Consider the following 21,933-nt stretch of genomic DNA (forward strand, 5'->3'; position numbering starts at 1 on the left):
TTTGTCGGATTTGCGCTTAGATGTAGCTGGAGATCATCAGAGTAAGTGATATTTGCAGTGGGAGAGAACAGTCGAGACATTATTAATATATAATGAGAATAGTAGTTGGAGCAATACTGATCTTTGAGGGACCCCTGATACTACATTCCTCCATGGTGATCTATTTGTTCCAGTCATTATATTACTGCAGGCACAATGAAAGGTATGAGTGGAACCATTCTACAGCACTTGAAGAAAATTTGAAGTTTATGCTTTTGTGTTCAACAAGAAAAATGTCAAAAGTCCACAGTGTTGAATACGTTGCTGAAATCTAAAAAGTACATAAGTCGCCTGCTGATTGTTCATGGCTTGTTTTAAATCATCAGTCACTTTTATAAGAGCAGTCATCATGCTGCAATTTTGCCAGAAACTAGACTGGTATTCATGTAAAAGGTTACATGATTATTACATGATGATAAATAATCAGTGTGCTGTCCATAAACTATAATATTCTAAAGCGTTAGATAGTGCCAGTAGTCGGAGCATTCTTTGGCAGGTTCCCTCTTGGTAATGGTTTTGTGAGTTCCTGCTTCCAGTCTGATGGGGAGGTGTAAGAATTTAAAGAATGTCGCATATTATTGGCAGCAGTGGAGTGGTGAGAAATCTGGTCATTTGCACTGTAATATTTGTTGTGGACTGGCAAGACAGCCAATCCGCTATGACGGTAAGCCGAAAGGCACGCGTTTAAGCTCACGCAGGCTGGCGTGAGGTTTGGAACAGTTAAAGGAGTTGAGTCTAGTAAAAAAAGTACGTAGCTTCTGGAATACTTAACTTTAATCCATAACTGGTAAACATCGGTCTGACGGTACATGCATCACAAGATAAATAGCAAATGATAATGGCGCCTTGCTAGGTCGTAGCAAATGACGTAGCTGAAGGCTATGCTAACTATCGTCTCGGCAAATGAGAGTGTAATTTGTCAGTGAACCATCGCTAGCAAAGTCGGCTGTACAACTGGGGCGAGTGCTAGGAAGTCTCTCTAGACCTGCCGTGTGGCGGCGCTCGGTCTGCAATCACTGATAGTGGCGACACGCGGGTCCGACGTATACTACCGGACCGCGGCCGATTTAAAGGCTACCACCTAGCAAGTGTGGTGTCTGGCGGTGACACCACAATATTATCATGTCCTGAAGCTGCAGAATGAATTCGCACAGTGGACTTCCTGACCATGTTATGGCTTACAGGCTGCAAAGCAAATTTCTTGTGTCCATTAACCAGTGATCCATTAAGGGAATCAATAGTTCATGTCCTTGTATGTTGGTCAAGTATAGATGTCAGCATTGTGAAATACCCATTTAGGTCTTCAGTTGGAAGTAGAGGTTCAGCTACAGATTTGGGAGCGCCTATTCCTAGGTAGGCCTCATAGAGTTTTCCACAGTACGACAGGCCTGTGAAAGTCTTCAGTTAGCGAGTGGATGTATCTGAGATTTGCATTCCTAATGGATTTATTTACTCAGTTGTGTAGCTGCATGTATGTGGTATGATTATCAGATGTCGGGTTCAGCATTTATTTCCTGTGTGCCGCGTCTCTGATACTCAAGTTTTGAGATGATCTGTGAGCCATGATGCAAGTTTTCTCCTTACTCTTACTGTTTTTAGGGGAGCATGTTTATCTTATAAGTTAATGAATCTCTCAGTGAAATTAGAGACTTTGCTGTCTATCTCAATATTATTTCCTGCTGTTGTCTGCCAAGAAATGTCATGAGTATTCAGTGGTAAGTTCAGACAAATTTATGCACTTAAAATATCTAAAGGTTGAAGTTTGCGGTTTATTCTTTGCGCATTACAGTGAGTAATTCATGAATATTGCCCTGGGAGCCGACAGACCTTTTTTTTTCTTTAATAGAGGTGGAGCCCCTCCACTCCCACAACGGCATGATGACCAACTCAAAAGGTCTACTGCCATCTCTGCATAAGGGTTAGTTTTCACTAGAATGAGGTGTCACAGGATGTGGGTACTGCGATGTTTGGGTATGTCTGGTTAAGGTTAACCATTAATAGGCACTCATCTGGAGGTAGATTGGGTCGAAGTCAAACGAAGGGTAGCAGTTTGAAGGGCAGAGGGAAAAAAAGTGCTAAGGCAAGAGCCAAGGGGAAAAAAACCTCTGATAGTTAGGTTGGGTGGTAAGAGCAGCAGTAGATGTCGTGCTGCCTGCGATAGGTCGTGCAAGGGTAGGCTTTGTTAGTAGTGGGTATCATGCATGTCGATACCTTTGACGTTGTGCGGTGCTGTTTGCTCGGCGGTTGCCGCTGGGTGCCGGTGTTGATCTCTTGGTCAGCGTCGGCATACCTGTAACAGTTACATTCATCATCATTTTGTGTCTGATAGGTCATATATCAGATGCACAGTGTAGGGTGATGTTGGCAATTTGTTTGTGCATCAGTCAGCGAGCTTGTCAGTTTCCCTGCTGTAGCCTGTTGGTCGGCTTTTATAGCAGTTGGTATATCCAGTCAACGTTGCTGATATGCAGGATCTTGCCGATGTATGTCGCTTGTTGGTGTACGTTAGCTTGCCATAGGTGGCTATGCCCTAGTTAGTAGTGTCTATGGCCACTTGTGCTTCCACCTATGATTGTGATCTTAGTTTCCCAGAGTAAGGATGAAATGATTGTTTGAGTGCCTCGAGTTCCTATATAGTTGTGTGGTGTGTTTTTTGAATACTTCCTTGAGGGTTTCAAGGTGGTGGAGCATTGCTAATGATTCGTAGCACTTTGTTCTGTATGATCTGCAGGTGGCACAGTCATGTAGGAGCTGCATATCCCCAGATGAGAGATGCGTATGTCATTAGAGGTCTAATCAGTGTCATGTATATGGACCTCGACACCCTCCTATTCAGGGTACCCCTGTTGAGCATTGGGTAGAGTTGATTGAGCCTCGCGTGCGCTCTGTTGGCAGCGTATTCAATGTGGTCGCCCCATGTAAGTTTCCAGTCCAGCCAGACACCAAGGTATCTGACTTTCTCTCGGAAATGTACTGGGTGTGTATGTAGCGTTATCTGTCTATCGTGTTGATGTTTGCGCAGTAGTTTCGGTCTGTGTGTAAACAGAACTGCTTCGCACTTGTCGACGTTTAATATGCCATCACTCCAACCAAGGCTCGGAAGTTCTGAGTGCTGTCTGTATTCGTGAATTAATATTCGCCGGTTTCCAATCTTGTGTAAGGATGGCTGTGTCATCCACGTAGATGGCTAACATCATGTTTTGTGTTGCTGGGAAGTTGTTAATGTACAGGTTGAACAAGATGGGCCCTAGGATGCTTCCCTGGGGTACTCCAGCTTGGATACCATGTTGTGTTGATTGTTTGCCCTGCACATCAGTGCTGAAACATCTGTTTGTGAGATATGAGTGTATGAGATGTACGAGGCCATCTGGGAAACCAGCTTCGCGTAGTTTGCGTATAAGGCCATTGTGCCAGAGACAGTTGAAAGCTTTTTCGATGTCCAGGAACACAGCCCCTGTGCCTTTGTTCGTGTTGTAACTGTGTGTTATATGTTCGACTATGTGGAGGAGTTGTTGTGTTGTCGAGGTGTGATTCCTAAAGCCGAATTGCTCCATTCTTATGGTGTCATTGGCTATGCAGTGCCTAGTGATACGTTTTAATATTACCTTCTCAACAATCTTGCTGAGCGAGCACAGCAGACTGATGGGTCGGTAATTTTGTGGGAGGGAGTGGTCTTTCCCTGGCTTCCTGAACATCAGGACCTTGGCCGCCTTCCAAAAGTCAAGGAAGTGTTGGTGTTTTAGTATGGCATTCATTATGTGTGTAAGGTATTCTACGGCTCTATCTGTGAAGTCCTGGAGGACATGGTTTTGAATGCCATCAGGTCCAGGGGCTTTTTTCTAGCGTTGGTATGCTTGATAGCCCGTGTGATTTCGTTTGCGCTAGTGCGTCTAATTTCATCGCGCATGGGCTGGGCTACAAGTCATGTAATCTCCTGGTCCATTTCAAGTGTGAATACTGGATCTGAGGGAGCCATATTCGGCATGAAAGATGCTGCAAGTGCTGTAGCTATAAGCTCTGCCTTCTCCATTGTGTAGTAAGCTGGGCCGTCTGGTCCCTGTAGCATGGAATGTAATGTTTCTCCCTGGTGAAGTGTCTGGCTAGTTTCCACACACAAGGACATGTAGTATCTAGCCCAGCGAGTTTCTGTCCCCATTCTTCATTCTTAAATGTTTGTATTTTATCCCGTATTATGCCCTGGAGTCTGTTGACATGCAGTTCGTAGAAGGGCGCCTGGTACACTGCCAGTATCTCCTGAGGTGGTTCCTCATTGAAACAAGGCCCAGGGTCTCTTGGGGCAGGGCCATCGAATGTCGTTTTGGTGTTGTATGTGGAATGGCGTCGGTCATTGCGTCTTGGACAGCAGTAGTAAGAGCCTCCATAGCCTCATGGATTTGCTGTATGTTGTTAATTTCGTGGGTGTCAGGAATACGACTATCAAGCATTTCCTTGAACAGTGTCCAATTCTTGCACTTGTAGCTCAGAATCCTGTGTGGTTCTGTGTCCTGTAGTGTTTCTTCTGTGTGCAGTATTACAAGGAAGTGGTCTGAGTCCAGATTGTTTTCAACCATAAGGTTGACTGTGCATGTGATGCCCCTGATGAGGGCTATGTCTAACATGTCAGAGCTGTGTGGGCACGAACATGGGGACGTCCGGCCCAAGTATAATGTAGTTTCAGCCTAGTGTGTGTTCGTATAGTTTCTTGCCATTGGAGGTACGCATTCATGAGTTCCAATCAGGGTGTTTTGCATTTAGGTCTCCAGTGGCGATTACCCTCAGTGCTATGTTGAGGACTGTGCTGATATCGCGTGTTACTATGTTTTTAGGAGGATTGTACATAGATACCTGTGCGGTGTTGGCTCTGTTGAACTTGGCCCTGATGGTGGCCATGCCTTCTAGTCTCTCAAGTGCAGGGAACTCAATGTTCGTGTGTTCTATGTCTCTGTGTATGATGATTGGTGTGCCGCCTCCCCTCCTGCTGTCCACTCAGTCAGTACGATAAACATAATAGCCAAGGATATTTAGCTGCTTGCGAGGTGTAAGCAGTGTTTTGTTCACTAGAGCGATTCAGATACCCTTTCTCTCCATGAACGCGACCATTTCGGCTCTTTTGTTTGTGACAGACATGGTGCAGAAATCTGATCAGTGCAAATTACTCTGTTTGGTGATTTGGTTGTGAATATATTCATGAACGTATGAGTTTTTGCTGTATGGTGAGTGGGTCCAAGTGGAATAAGTGTGATGTTTGAGTAGGAAAGTATGTGGGTGAATTTTGATAGGGAAAGGACTCTTGTTCAGAAAATTCACGTTGATATCTCAGGCTAGAATAATGTGTTCATATAAAGATTCGAGATTTGACAGTGCCGACTGACAGTTGGAGAGCTGTCTCAAGTTTAGGTGAATTGTATATTATGCAGATGAGACACTTTCTATTGAAGGTTTAATTTCAAATAACATGTATTCAGGCTGTTTATCTTCGTTATTAGACATGAACATGGGCTTTGGGTACAGATTTGCCCAGATATATCCTGCCACACGGCCGCCTCATCTGTTGCATTTGTCATGTCTCATAAGAATGTAGCCATCTAGACTGACACAACTGAAGTGGATGCTAGGCTTCAGCGATGCCTCCGACAGGAGTATGACTTGAAATCTGAGGTCCAGAAATATGCAGCAGAACTCATTTCTGCTGTTGGCATAGAAGTGGAAGGGGCAGCTGCCCCAGAGAAAGATGTGGGCCAGTGCCTTGTGGAATGCCAGGGGGAGGGGTGCACGGAGCTGGACGCAGGTGGTTATGGCGATGGAAACGGAGTAGGAGGTTCAAGGTCAGGCAGATTTGCCTGTCAAAGCATGACACATAAAGGTGCAGGGTTCGCCTCAGGACAGCACAGCATGACCGCAAAACAAGCAGAGTGTAAGAGTATGACAAGTGATTATGCTAAAGCAGTATGATTGTGCTGAATCATTAATGTAAGAGGAAGGTGGTGGTCCAATAAATTATACTTAAACAGGAAACGAGTAATAATCTTACAGGGAAACAGAAAAAGCAGCAGAGAAACAGTACTCCTAAGAAGAGTTAATGGCATACATAAGCAGGCAGGAATAAGATGAGCCCAGCAGGAGCAGGGCATTGTGTCTGGATGTAAGTGGATTTGAGTCTGGAAATACAAGGCGTACCCCTGGCCAGGTTTGGATGGTGGCGTGAAGGCAGTATAGAGGTTGTTGATCTCCTGGAAGGGACAGTGTCTGAGATGACCTGAACCTTGCCAGTGATAGAAAACCCAAACAGTGAGAAGGCATCCAGATCAAAAATGTTGTCAGCTGAGTGACCATAAGTGACAGAGTTGTGAGCGATACTACCTTTTTGTATGCAGCGTTGATTGTGAATTGACCTTGGAGGGGACTCAAACTGTCACCATACATGACTGACATAGGGTAGGGAGGCGCCAAGTTGGCAACAAAGATAAGCATTTGTTTGGAGTTTAATCAAAGAAATGGTAGCTCCTGTGTCCATTTGGAAATGGAATCCTGGTTTGTGCTGTTGTGAGGGTGGTAAACAACTTGGTGGTAGAAGGATCGTGCTGAGAAACAACTGCCTGAAGTGCGTATACCATCTCTTGATGAATGTGGAGAGTGGCATCAGATTGATGACAGATGGTTCAGAGATGTCCGTCTTTCCCACAATAGGTGCAGTGCAGCCAGTGATCAGGACAGCCCCCACGATAGCACCATGTAGCAGTCAGGACGCAACGGGAAACCTTGCTGCTTACGTGACTGGATGTTCAGACGCCATTGACATGTCCGAAATTGATTAATCACAGCATCCACAGACAGCTGCTGGCCCGGACCACCGCTACTTGTATTTGAACCATGAGGAGTTCATTTGCTGCCTATATGGTCTCAAAAGAGCGCACAATTTTCAAAATAGCACCCCAGTAAGGATGGTCTAATTTTAGGGCTGTGCAAAGTCGACTCAATCCTGGCAAATCCGTCACCCATGAGCGGTACAACTGACCATGTCGCTTGTGATACTGATGGAACTCAAGGCACGGTGTGACCACATGGAATTGTTATGAATAATAATTTACAGCAACCAAAAATGTGAATGTGACAAGATTCGATAGTGGAGCCAAATTGTTTACTAAGAACAACAGCTCACGGGAAGCCCAAGAAAGTAAGAGCATCTATTGGAGAGCATTGTCAGAAACCCGAAAAACCTGTGACGTGCTGTTACAGCCACTGTAAATGTGTGTCCCAGTCCTTTTTGGCATTGTTAAATGGCAGAAGTGAGGGTTGATGGCTATCCTCGTGGCAAGTGATCACAGATTGGATGGCTTGGGAACCCTAAACCTATAAGCGGTCCAACAGAAGCTGAGTTTCCTGATGCAGCAATTCAGTTTGTTGTTGAAACTTGTGTGTAGTTGCTGCTCCAGGAGCAGCTGTTATTGTTCCACAAATTGTATGAGCTTTGTACCCAAACGGCATTGCTAACGTTTTACCTTGTCACCAATTATAGTGACCAGAATTGAACAAGAGGAGGAACAACTCAAGAACCTGCGGAGATACTCCAACTGGTTGATGGCATCAACTGTGAGCTGCCTGAGAGTGGACAGTGAGAGAAAGACAAACAATGGAGATGGCACAGCAGAATAACAAGTCCATTGAGTAAACCAAGATCGAAAACCCACAAATCCAGAAGCAAACAATGATGTGTAGTGAGATCAATACAGTAGTGCAGTGAGATCACAACTGATTGATTTATTGACTGACTGACTGACTGAGTGGCTGTGCTGCTGGCTTTAAAGGGAAGCCACGAGTACTGTCAAGCTGGCTGTACGAGCATATCTCCATAGCCAGTACTGCAGTGGCAACAGCAGCGCAAACAGTTTATAGCAGTTCCATGTAGCTGCTATCATCAAGATCCATGCCTTCTGGCCAGCTTTCAAACTCACCGGTCCCCTTCCACTTAAAACGGATATGTATGGGTGGATGTAAGTGCCCATTACATTGCTTGGGTAGGCGAACTTGCAGCACAGGAGGAATCCCTGCACTGGAGCCTGTCAGCTGGAGGGAAGAACCCAGAGCATGTGGCAGCACACAGGGGCATGGTGGTGCGGGTGACAACAACTGAAGGAGTGGTGGCCACAGTGAGGCTCCACCTCCATGCTCATGTCCAAAGGAATTGCCATTTGTGCTGTGGAGCCTCAGGGTAGGTAGGAGTAAGAAATGTGCAGTAGGCTCTGCCCTTGAATAGAAAGGACAGGAAAAGTTCAAATGTCAGGAAGAAGAGATAACTTACGCTAGGTAGCAGTCATGGCAGAGGTGTGGGCCCTCGGTTACAGGAGAACTTTGGGAAAGAGTATCAGGTCATCATCATTCTGAAGCCAAATGCTTTACTGAATCAAGTGATAGAGAGTTTAGGATCTTTGTGAAAGGACTTCATGGATGATAATCAGATAATGACATTGCTTGTGTTAGGGAACAACTTAGATAGGGACAAGGCCTACAGTATAGGTGATATACAATATAGGTAGTGACCTGTGCAAGATAGCTTCCCTGACTGCTAGCACCAGTGTGCTCTAGTTGCTCTGTTCTGTGTCTTGGCAATGCTGTTTGGTATCTTAATGTAGAGCTGAAAATGGGACCAACGACTGCCGACTGAACACATATTGCAGTGGTGCTGGTGGGGACACTTGGGAGATGAGGTTTCGCTATGGATGATCTGCACCTCAATGAGATTGGAAAGGGGAGGATGATGGTGCCAATTAGTGAGAGTATAACATGTGGGTGTGGTATCCCACATGGTCAAATACGTGTTGTCATTGTTAGGTGAACTGGACATTTTAAAGATAAATCATGAAATTGATCCCTTAAAAGTGTCTCATCCTGTTTACATGAACTCAGAAGACAGCATTGGAGTACACACTCACCAGTTATCAGAGAGAAAAAGAAATCATAAGGACAAACACAACAGAAATTTTCTCAAAATTTTCTGTTCTTCATCAAAATATGCAGTACAAAGAGATGTACAGTTGGGTCATGCTTGCTGCAGAAAAATGTCATTAATTATTTTGTTTAGTGCAGAAAACAGAAGCAAAGTAGTATGGAATGTTCTAAAAACATGAAACAGGAAAAGGCTAACCACAAGTATAATGAGATTGGAGCAGAGTAATAGAAAATACCCAGGAATTGGGAAGTTTTATTATTATCTGTTGTTCTGGTATTACAGAAAAACATTAAAATCTTCTTAAAACATACGTAGCTCCCACAATGAATTCCACAACAAGCACAATGATGTTTTTTCCTGCAGTAGACTTGAAGTCAGGAAGAGACTACAGAAATTGAAAAATAACAAATCAGTGGACGTAGATGAGCTTCCAGTTGCCATTCTCAAGATTTTCATAGGTAGCTTATAACCCCCATTAACAAAGTTAATGAATGAGCCCTCAGTTCATGTATTTTTCTAGAGTACCTAAAGCACATCTGACTTGCACCATCACTAAAAGGAAGGTCATTTGGAGAGTAAAGAAAACTACAGGTCATTTCCTGTTCCCTCGGTATTCTAAAAAATAATTGAGTGTGAAAGAAAAACTGATAAGTTATCTGAATTAATACAACATTATTTACACAGCACAGCTTGGTTTCCAAAGTAGAAAAGTACCTTGATATGTAGAGAGATGTGAGGAAACAGTGCAGAACTATTTTGTATATTGTAAATTTTTGCGCAAATTGTGTATGAATGAGAGAACGTAGAACAGAACAGTAGGGACCATCCAGACGAGGCAAGTAATTGTTAAGACACAGATCTCATATTCAGGATGATGGAGTTTACTGTATCTGGCCATTCTAATTTAGATTTTCCATGGTTTTAAATCATTTCAGGCAAATGCTGGTATGATTTATTCCGCAATGGCCAATGTGTCATATTCTTTTAAAAACATCCATATATATTTTATGTGTCTATATATTTGAGCTATTTATTTTCATTGTATTGTGATGACAAATCCTATATCATTATCAGATGAACCATCAGTGAATGAATGAATGAATGAATGAATGAATGAATTGCCTGAGCTCCGTTATAAATAATGCTTATTTAGGGAAGCTTAATCTAGTGACGGTTGCATGAAATGTGTTGAAGCAGAAGTAGTTGTAAATCACTGTCATTTCATAGGTTAATAACAGCTAGTGGGCTGCGGTACATTCTGTAATTGCAGTTTTTTAAATGCCAGTAGACTACTAGCAGGATCTCACATGTATGGAACAAACAGGCAGTATGTCATGTTGAAACTGGATCAGTTGCTGGCTGTAGTAAAAATCAAAATGCATAACACATTATTCTTCCGATGCTGAAAACAAATTGGCCATGGATTGAATTATCTGAAGTTGAAGATAGTTATAAACAGGAACAACCCAGTATGATCAAGTGTGGACTGTTGTAGGTTGAAATTAACATCTGGTATAGTGACGTAAGAAAATGATAATTGTTAAACTTTTCCTGCTGTTGGGGGTGCCTAGTACCGAATCTGTAATCATCTGCAGACTATGAGTCACTGTTGGTTTGAGTTCAGTCACTGCCAGTGTACAGTTCTAGGGCCCCTGCAAGCATGCAGAAGTGCCGCAGCACGATGTGGCATGGATTTGACTAATGTCTGGAGTGTTGCTGGAGGAAATTGACACCATGAATCCTGCAGGGCTGTCCATAAATCCACAAGAGTACGAGGGGGTGGATATCTCCTCTGAACAGCACATTACAAGGCATCCCAGATATGCTCAGTAATGTTCATGTCTGGGGAGTTTGGTGACCAGCGGAAGTGTTTAAACTTGGAAGAGTGTTCCTGGAGCCACTCTGTAGCAATTCTGGACGTGTGGGGTGTCACATTGTCCTGCTGGAACTGCCCAAATCCATTGGAATGCGCAATGGACATGAATGGCTGCAGGTGATCAGACAGAATGCTTAAGTATGTGTCAACTGTCAGAGTTGTATCTAGACATATCAGGGGGCCCCATGTCACTCCAACTGCACTCACCCCACACCATTAGAGTCTCCACCAGCTTGAACAGTCCCTTGATTACATGCCAGGTCCATGGATTCATGAGGTTGTCTCTGTAGCCATGCACATCCATCCGCTCGATACAGTTTGAAACGGGACTCATCCAACTAGGCAGCATGTTTCCAGTCATCAATGGTCCAATGTTGCTGTTGATGGGCACAGGCGAGGTGTAAAGCTTTGTGTCGTGCAGTCATCAAGGGTACGCGAGTGGGCTTTTGGTTCCGAAAGCCCATATCAATGATGTTATGTTGAATGGTTCACATACTGCCTCTTGTTGATGGCCAAGCATTGAAATCTGCAGCAGTTTGTAGAAGGGATGCAATTCTGTCACATTGAATGATTCTCTTCAATCATTGTTGGTCCTGTTCTTGCATCTTTTTTCGGCTGCAGTGATGTCAGAGATTTGATGTTTTACCAGATTCCTGATATTTACAGTACACTCATGAAATGGTCATATTGGAAAATGCCCACTTCATCGCTACCTAGGAGATGCTATGTCCCATCGCTTGTGCACCGACCATAGCACGACATTCAAATTCACTTAAATCTTGATAACGTGCCACTGTAGCAGCAGTAACCAATCTAAAAACTGCACCAGACACTTGTCTTATATAGGCATTGCCGACTGCAGTACCGTATTCTGCCAGTTTACATATCTGCGTATGTGAATATGCTTGCCTGTTACCAGTTTCTTTGGCACTTCATTGTAGATGCATGGTATAAAATGTCAGGGACATGTTGGTGTTGTAACATCAAATGTGGCAGAGATGGAGTCCATTCACGCCGCACCCCGTCCTCGTCTCTCTTCTCCCAGTTGGAGTTTCTGCATGTGTTAGTGCTTTGTGTATGTGGTACATCTACATCTACATCTACATTCATACTCCGCAAGCCACCCAACGGTGTGTGGCGGAGGGCACTTTACGTGCCACTGTCATTACCTCCCTTTCCTGTTCCAGTCGCGTATGGTTCGCGGGAAGAATGACTGTCTGAAAGCCTCCGTGCGCGCTCTAATCTCTCTAATTTTACATTCGTGATCTCCTCGGGAGGTATAAGTAGAGGGAAGCAATATATTCGATACCTCATCCAGAAACGCACCCTCTCGAAACCTGGCGAGCAAGCTACACCGCGATGCAGAGCGCCTCCCTTCCAGAGTCTGCCACTTGAGTTTGCTAAACATCTCCGTAACGCTATCACGGTTACCAAATAACCCTGTGACGAAACGCGCCGCTCTTCTTTGGATCTTCTCTATCTCCTCCGTCAACCCGATCTGGTACGGATCCCACACTGATGAGCAATACTCGAGTATAGGTCGAACGAGTGTTTTGTAAGCCACCTCCTTTGTTGATGGACTACATTTTCTAAGCACTCTCCCAATGACTCTCAACCTGGCACCCGCCTTACCAACAATTAATTTTATATGATCATTCCACTTCAAATCGTTCCGCACGCATACTCCCAGATATTTTACAGAAGTAACTGCTACCAGTGTTTGTTCCGCTATCATATAATCATACAATAAAGGATCCTTCTTTCTATGTATTCGCAATACATTACATTTGTCTATGTTAAGGGACAGTTGCCACTCCCTGCACCAAGTGCCTATCCGCTGCAGATCTTCCTGCATTTCGCTACAATTTTCTAATGCTGCAACTTCTCTGTATACTACAGCATCATCCGCGAAAAGCCGCATGGAACTTCCGACACTATCAACTAGGTCATTTATATATACTGTGAAAAGCAATGATCCCATAACACTCCCCTGTGGCACACTAGAGGTTACTTTAACGTTTGTAGATGTCTCTCCATTGGTAGCTTTCTTGAAAATTGGGGAGATGTCTGTTTTTACTTATTTTTATGGTGCTCATATCTTTCTCTGTTGTGCTTGGCATATGATATCCCTCTTTAAGATGGTCTCCAGCTGTTGAGTAAATTGTCCTGTGTATCCATCTTGTTACTAGAAGTATTTGCATCTTACAGTTCTAGCTGTTTATGTGCACAAAGTTCTTACTTTGAATTGGAACTACAGTAAAACAGTGCCAAACACAATAAGTTCTTCCACATAACTATATTAATTTTGTGTATCAGATTTTGCAAACGTCAGTGTAACTATCATCATGAATATCTGATGTTTTTCTCAAAAAATTTCTGTGTTTGCATAGAACATTGCCTTAGATGGTTGTGTGACAAGTTCAAACTATGTGCTGAGTCAGGACTCAAACCCTGTGTGTTCTCATCAACTGACTCAAAGCCTCAACCTGCCACAGGCTTGTTGCTATTCATTTCCTATGTTTGTTTCTTTAACATTAGAGGCCACTGTTCTTACTTGTACTGATAAATGACAGAAAAAAGATTGACTGTACTAACAAATGCAACGTTTGTTTCCTTCCAGCTTGATAATAAATGACAGTCTTAAAACTGGTACACAGATTCCTTATATCAAGAAAGCCATAGAATGTGGATATGGAGTGATAATTTTCAATACTAATGACAACACAAGAGAGATTGATGGCAAAGAAGTTAAAATAAAGGTGTGTATGCTTCATTTATTTTTAAGCTTGTGATTGTGCTGCATATTTCTCAAAATGCAGTGTCTGCATTATCCCTCATGGGCCGCTTTGAGATTTCATTTTTGTTACTGAAAAAAGTTGGAAATCTAATAAGTAAGTTCATTTTGCAAAATAAAGTGTTTCATTTATATGACAATTAAAAAAAAAGAAAAGAAAGGAAGATATAAATTTCTTTACTGATTAAAATTGTGTGGCAGACTTGAACTTCATCCTGTAGCCTTGCCTTTGAAGATGTGCCTGAATAGCTCAGTCAGAAATACTTCTTATTGATCTGCCCACACCTTACTGTTACATCATAGAGATTTGGAAAGTAGAAGAGGAGGATTGGGAGACTGCATCTGTGAGACAGTGCATAAGATATACCTGAATTGTTCAGCTGGTAGCTCTTATTCCGTGGAACTTCCCTCCTTCCTTCCAGCAGGCAAACGTTGCCTCTGGTATGGGGCTGAAAGTATGCTGTTGGCTGACCTTATCATTTAAAACTGTAATAAAAGCAATTAACCTGCATAGATGACACTTGAAATTTGTTTCCACAATAAACTTGACATAAACACCTGAAATACTTATGGAATCATAAACTGGCAAATAGATAAGTTCATCAGACACTAAGACAACAACTCACAAGATGAAAACTGGTGAGTTACAATCCAGTGGTAGTAGGTACAACCAAAGTCTGAATGGCAAACCAGACACAGTGCAAAGGTTTATTACTTTTTGTTGTTAAAAGCACATTGATACCACAGTGGAATTTCTGGTTGATTGATTCACTGGTTTGCTCTTTATTGGTATTTACTCTGTTGAGCATAAAATTATCTTCTGAGTGAACATTTACATAAAATACAGAATAAGAATGACAAATTTTAATTAAGATCCCAATCAAGTAAGTAACAGCAATGAGTACTTAATTGCAATTTTTATGGTAAAACAAATAATCATAGCTATGGAAACACATGATGAGATCATAATCACTACACTAATAATAGTGTTATGAAAAGTGTTCTTCACTATAAAGATGACATATTGAGCTGCAGGCAGGCACAATAAAAAAGAATGTTGTACGTGTAGCTTTCAGGTGAAACCACCTTCAGAAAAGAAAAGAAAACACTTACATTCATACAAGCAAGCATTCCTCAAGCATAAGTGGTAGCTCTCTCCAGCTACTGAGTCGGAATGCAATGTATATGATCCATGTGGAAGACATAGATGCAAGTGCTACTCAGTCCACCCTCCTAGCACTTCCTGTTCCAGTTCTGTTACAGGCTGTTCCTACCCCATAAGAGGCTGTGCAGTCTGTGAAAGCAACCTTGTCATATACCAGCTATATTGAAATCTGTACAGTTTTTTTTTTTTATATTGGTATGGCTACGAATTAGCTGCCCATCAGGATGAACAGCCACTGCAGCCAAGGAAAAAGTTGACCACTCTGTGGCAGAACATGCAGCTGCACATAACATGTTTGATTTCAGTGGCTGCTTCACAACCTAGGCCTCTGGATCCTCCCCTCCACTACCAGTTTCTCTGAAATGCTCAGAAGGGAGTTACACTTACCATACATTCTCTACTCATGAAATCATTCCAGCCTCAACATGAGTTAACCTACTGGCCCTACACCCTCAACCAGTTTCCGATCCCTCTGTCCTATCATCTTCTCCCAATTTTGCTTTTCTCTCGGCCAACCCCAATGTTCCTTTCCCATCTCTGCTGCTCTCCTTTGCTCACTCCCTGTTCCTTTCCTCATTCCCTGTTCTTTCCCTTACACCCTGTTCCTTTCCTCACTCCCTCTCTTGCAGCCTCCTGGCCTCAGCAGCTCAAAAGAGTCGTCATGCACATTGATCAGCCAGGACGTTATAACTATCTACCTAATAGCCGGTACGACCACCTTTGGCACAGATAACAGCAGCAATGCGTCATAGCATGGAAGCAGTGACGCCTTGGTAGGTCGTTAGAGGGATTTAGCACCACATCTGCACACCTAATTTCTGTTAATTTCAGGAGGGGGCTGATGAGGTCTGACGCTACGTTCAACCACATACCGGATGTCTCTGATCAGATTCAGGTCTGGCAAGTTGGCGGGCCAGCTCATCAATTGGAACTGTCCACTGTGTTCCTTGAACCACTCCATTGTACTCTTGACATTGTGACATGGTGCATTATCGTGTTGAAAAATACCACTGCCATTGGGAAACATCATCGTCATGAAGGTGAAGGTGTGTATGTGGTCTGCAACCAGTGTAAGATACTCCTTGGCCTTCATGGTGCCTTGCACAGGCTTCAATGGACCCATGGATGCCCACATTAATGTTCCTGATAGCATAATGAACCCACTACTAGATTGTGTCTGTCCTGCAGTATGGGTATCAAAGAACTGTTCCCTGGAAGATGACGGATTTGCGCCCTCCAGTTGGCATGATGAAGAAGTTATCAGGATTCATCAGACCCTGCAATGCTATGCCACTGTGCCAACATCCAGTGCCGATGGTCACATTCCCATTTCAGTCGTAGTTGCTGATGTTGTGTTAACATTGGCACACGCATGGGTCGTCAGCTATGGAGGTTCATCATTAGGAGTGTTTGGTGCACTATGTGTTCAGACACACTTGTATTCTACCCAGCATTTATATCTGATGTTAGTTTCGCCACAGTTTGCCACCTTTCCTCTTTTACCAGTCTGCCTTGCATACGACGTCCAGTATCTGTAATGAGGGGTGCCGCCAATGCCACAATGTGTGGGCATTGTTTCATCTTGGTTTCCCCACATGTTGAAGGCACTCACCACTGCACTCCTCAAACACCCGAAAGTCATACAGCCTGCGGACCATCACAATCTACCCTCAGTGAAACTCGGATAGATCGCCCACCTTCCCCATTCTACACACATACGGCACGCTCACCAGTGCTGCATGCACTGTGCATTTGTCTGACTAGCTATCAGCCCTCATTAGATGACGGTCTGATCAGTTTTTATGTGAGGTTTGATAGCTTGTGTGAATATATGTGTCTTTACATTTATTTTCTGAAGAAGGCTTTGGACAAAAGATAAGTGTGTAAGACTTTTCGTTTCGCTCGTCTACAACTCAATGCATCGTTTTTATAGTGAGTAGCGGTCTACCCTTTTCATAACATTGTTTATATCCCACCTTTAACTGCCACTGTTTCACTGCAATAATAATTTTACAAAATGAAACTTCCTAACAGATTAAAAGTGTGTGCCGGACTGAGACTCAAATTCATGACCTTCCCCTTTTTGGAGCAAGTACTCTACTGACTGAGCTACCCAAACACAACTCACGGCTTGTCTTCACAGCTTTACTTCAGTTAGTACCTCATCTCTTACCTTCCAAACTTCACAGAAGCTCTCCTGCAAACTGTGCAAGAACACAGGAAGAAAGAACACATCAGAGATGTGGCCTAGCCACAGCTTGAGGGATGTTTCCAAAATGAAATTTTCACTCTGCAGCAGAGTGTGCTCTGATATGAAACTTCCTGGCAGATTAAAACTGTGTGCGAGACCGAGCCTTGAACTTGGTACCTTTGGCCTCTGTCCCGAGTTTGAGTCTCGATCCAGCACACAGTTTTAATCTGCCAGGAAGTTTCGTACCGGAGCCCGTTCCACTGCAGAGTCAAAATTTCATGCTGAGAATAATTTTACAAGTTGTTCAGATCCATTGTTTTTGCATTAATTGATATCTATATCTTCAGGTACTGTTTATTAATATGCACAAAATATATAAATTAGCTTTGAGAGATAGTTCATGTCTAGGTCACAGACAACTATTTTTTATCAGAATAGAATGCTGCTGGAAAAGGGAGGGTTGCATTTTCCTTAATTATTCTTTTCTTTAGCTCTTGTTGCATAATTCTTTATAGAACTACGAGCAAGTATGGGTTGGGTGACATTGACAATTGCTTCATGTTCACAGTCACGGTAAGGTTCTTCATGAAGCCCCCACCCCCACCGTTCATCTCTTGTTGCTCCCTCTCTCTCTCTCTCTCTCTCTCTCTCTCTCTCTCTCTCTTCCTCCTTCCTTTCTTTCCATGTCATCTCTTCTTCCCGCTCTCCCTGTCCATCTCCTCATCTTCCCTTTCTCTGCCCATTTTCTCCTTCTTCTCTCTGTGCCATGTAATAAGCGATAAAATTACATGAAGTATGAACTCTGTCTGCAGGTCAACATAATGAGAGGATTTTCTCAGTGAGAAGCAAACAGAACTTAGATTTTTGGTTAACTAATTCACATGTTGGTCCAATCTCAGTTTACTGTCCCTTTGAACACCCTGGAACTTACCTGATGGAACACCAGTAGTTATTCATTAACTTGTGACTATAATGTAGGGAAAATAGTTATTATACTATTTGATCACAGTAGATAATGAGACTACACTTATGATTACTAGACGTCCAATAATTAACATTTTGTGTAATATTATTTATCTTCCAGTAGCTTTCTTCATAAATGGAGCTTTACTAAAAAACCGTTGGTTTGAAATTGTTGTCCTTGCTCCTTACCGTATCCTCATGCATGTAATGTGAAGATAACAGGTCAGTGGTATCACAAACTGTAGCTGTATCAACCAAAACATTACCTCCTCAAACATCAACTGAGCTAGAAATCACAGTGTCCAAATAGTTGGACTGACAATACCTTTATTTGTCTCTCTTAAATTTATTTCAACCGGAAATTTTAAGATAACTGAAAACAGGAATACACCACTTTTTCTCAATTTAACTGAACATTACACTCTTGCATGGAAGTAATTACTCAGAAACTATAACATTACGATTGATCACCCGTTAGCCAAAATCAAACATATCACACCTGTTAAAATATTCTCCTAAGGAAACAGAAACTCATGGCGTGTGTCCATCTTTTAATGTAATGGCGGATAATGCACAGTGCACAGACATCAACAACACAATGCAGGAACTTACGTGAGATTAAATGCAGAATAATAAAACATGCAAAGGTGGATAAACACTCACAAACTACATAAATAAAGAAACATTGGCAATTAAAAGCAGATGAAAAGAAACAAAACTGTTTAACTTTTATCTCATTAGTATTGGTAGCTACTATTTGCAAAATTAATGTGTTTGCCGAGTTAACATGATATGAAAAGAAATAATTCAATGATTGAAACTAAGTTTTATCTACTGTTCTGAACTGTATTGAAAATAAAACTAAATAGCAATACAATATGACAGTTTACAAATACATAAAATGAATGACCAAGAAAAGTTAGTGTTGTTACTATATAAAGAGTTTTTAAGTCACTGATTAGGACAATGTGGATCACGGTGTGTCTTAGCCAACGCTCCTTCAGAACAGTTTCCAATTAGCTATGCTGCGAGCGAGTCATCGACGTCCACGTCATTACTCCATGATTCTTGAGCGTATAATCCAATAATTGGTATTGTCTTCCTAAGGTCCTTGATGATGGATACCTCTTGCGAATCTAACAGAAATGCTTGGTGTTTGCACAGTTAATCCCAGTTTATTTATCAGCATGCAACAATGAACATGGCCACAAACACTATGTGTAGCAGTCCATGTGTGGCATGACTGTCACCTCCACTCTGTTCTTCTCACTCCCAACTCTTTCTTGATGCTTTCTCTGTTGACTTAGCCGCGCGGGATTAGCCGAGCCGTCTAAGGCGCTGCAGTCATGGACTGTGCGGCTGGTCCCGGCGAAGGTTCGAGTCCTCCCTCGGGCATGGGTGTGTGTGTTTGTCCTTAGGATAATTTAGGTTAAGTAGTGTGTAAGCTTAGGGACTGATGACCTTAGCAGTTAAGTCCCATAAGATCTCTCACACATTTGAACATTTTTTTCTCTTATTGATATGGTTCTACACCAATCGGGTGTATATCTTGGTTGACATAACACTTTCAAAGATTCTGACACCCTTTCAGTGTATGATGAAAATAAAGCAGGAAATAAGTAAAAGGAAATATAGAAAAAGGGGGAAAACCTATATATGTCTGTAGTGTTATTTTCACAAGTGCCTCCATTTTATCATGTGATGTTCTCTCAAACCTCTTATGGTACAATGTCTCAAACACAAATGAAATACGTTGTTTGTATTCATGTAAGCCATCATAACTTAAAAACTACTATCATCTTTTGAGCTTGTACCAAACTTGCTTACCAGTTGTCATTACGAGAGATAAACATAAGAATGTAATTTCCATTCCTCCTGAATTTCTTAATTATCCTATCAATAACAGAAATATCATGGCACAGTCTGCAAAAGAACTAATTTCATCTATTTTCACTGGAATACAATATAATATAATAATAATTTGCATAGAATCCCAGATAACCACCTTTCTGTCTCTTATTGTTTTAGTCCTTTTATGTAAGTTTTCATTTCTTAATTCCTCGTGTACTAAGTCTCCGTTTCCTTGTACTTATTCCTTTAGGTAGAAGTGTTATGGAAATCATTGTTGTGGCAGGAGGAACAAGACTTTTGGTCAGGTGAATACAGGGTTACAAATACAAAATCAAATAGGGGTAATGCAGGAGTAGGTTTAATAATGCATAAAAAACATAGGAGTGCGGTTAAGCTATTACAAACAGCATAGTGAACGCATTATTGTGACCAAGATAAACACGAAGCCCACGCCTACTACAGTAGTACAAGTTTATATGCCTACTAGCTCTGCAGATGATGAAGAAATTGATGAAATGTATGATGAGATCAAAGAAATTATTCAGGTAGTGAAGGGAGACGAAAATTTAATAGTCAGGGGTGACTGGAATTCAACAGTAGGAAAAGGAAGAGAAGGAAAGGTAGTAGGTGAATATGGATTAGGGCTAAGAAATGAAAGAGGAAGCCACCTGGTAGAATTTTGCACAGAGCATAACTTAATCATAGCTAACACTTGGTTCAAGAATCATGAAAGAAGGTCGTATACATGGAAGAACCCTGGAGATACTAAAAGGTTTCAGATAGATTATATAATGGTAAGACAGAGATTTAGGAACCAGGGTTTAAACTGTAAGACATTTCTTGGGGCAGATGTGGACTCTGACCACAGTCTATCGGTTATGAACTGTAGATTAAAACTGAAGAAACTGCAAAAAGGTGGGAATTTAAGGAGATGGGACCTGGATAAACTGAAAGAACCAGAGGTTGTACAGAGTTTCAGGGAGAGCATAAGGGAACAATTGACAGGAATGGGGGAAAGAAATACAGTAGAAGAAGAATGGGTAGCTTTGAGGGATGAAGTAGTGAAGGCAGCAGAGGATCAAGTAGGTAAAAAGACGAGGGCTAGTAGAAATCCTTGGGTAACAGAAGAGATACTGATTTTAATTGATGAAAGGAGAAAATACGAAATTGCAGTAAGTGAAGCAGGCAAAAAGGAATACAAACGTCTCAAAAATGAGATCGACAGGAAGTGCAAAATGGCTAAGCAGGGATTGGTAGAGTACAAATGTAAGGCTGTAGAGGCTTATCTCACGAGGTGTAAGTTGGATACTGCCTACAGGAAAATTAAAGAGATCTTTGGAGAAAAGAGAACCACTTGCATGAATATCAAGACCTCAGATGGAAACCCAGTTCTAAGCAAAGAAGGGAAAGCAGAAAGGTGAAAGGAGTATACAGAGGGTCTATACAAGGGTGACGTTCTTCAGGAGAATATTATGGAAATGGAAGAGGATGTAGATGAAGATGAAATGGGAGATATAATACTGCATGAAGAGTTTGAGAGAGCACTGAAAGACCTAAGTCGAAACAAGGCCCCGGGAGTAGACTACATTCCATTAGAACTACTGACAGCCTTGGGAGAGCCATTCCTGACAAAACTCTACCATCTAGTGAGCAAGATGTATGAGACAGGCGAAATTCCCTCAGACTTCAAGAAGAATATAATAATTCCAATCCCAAAGAAAGCAGGTGTTGACAGATGTGAAAACTACAGAACTATCAGTTTAATAAGTAACAGCTGCAAAATGCTAGCGTGAATTCTTTACAGGCGAATGGAAAAACTGGTAGAAGCCAACCTCGGGGAAGTTCAGTTTGGATTCCGTAGAAATATTTGAACACGTGAGGCAATACTGACCCTACGAATTATCATAGAAGAAAGATTAAGGAAAGGCAAACCTATGTTTCTAGCATTTGTAGACTTAGAGAAAGCTTTTGACAATGTTGGCTGGAATACTCTCTTTCAAATTTTGAAGGTGGCAGGGGTAAAATACAGGGAGCGAAAGACTATTTACAATTTGCACAGAAAGCAGATGGCAGTTATAAGAGTCGAGGGGCATGAAAAGGAAGCAGT

General features: G+C 42.2%; 1 protein-coding gene across 1 annotated transcript in view; it reads left to right on the forward strand.

The window, feature by feature from the left end:
• Positions 1 to 21,933, forward strand: part of LOC126198685 (FAM172 family protein homolog CG10038) — a 266,737-nt gene that overhangs the window by 75,539 nt on the left and 169,265 nt on the right. Inside the window, exon 4 of the mRNA XM_049935180.1 lies at positions 13,483 to 13,621. Coding sequence (XP_049791137.1) covers positions 13,483 to 13,621 — 139 coding nt within the window. The remainder of the gene's footprint in view (positions 1 to 13,482; positions 13,622 to 21,933) is intronic.

The sequence above is a fragment of the Schistocerca nitens genome, chromosome 8 (assembly GCF_023898315.1).
Source record: "Schistocerca nitens isolate TAMUIC-IGC-003100 chromosome 8, iqSchNite1.1, whole genome shotgun sequence".
NCBI lineage: Eukaryota > Metazoa > Arthropoda > Insecta > Orthoptera > Acrididae > Schistocerca > Schistocerca nitens.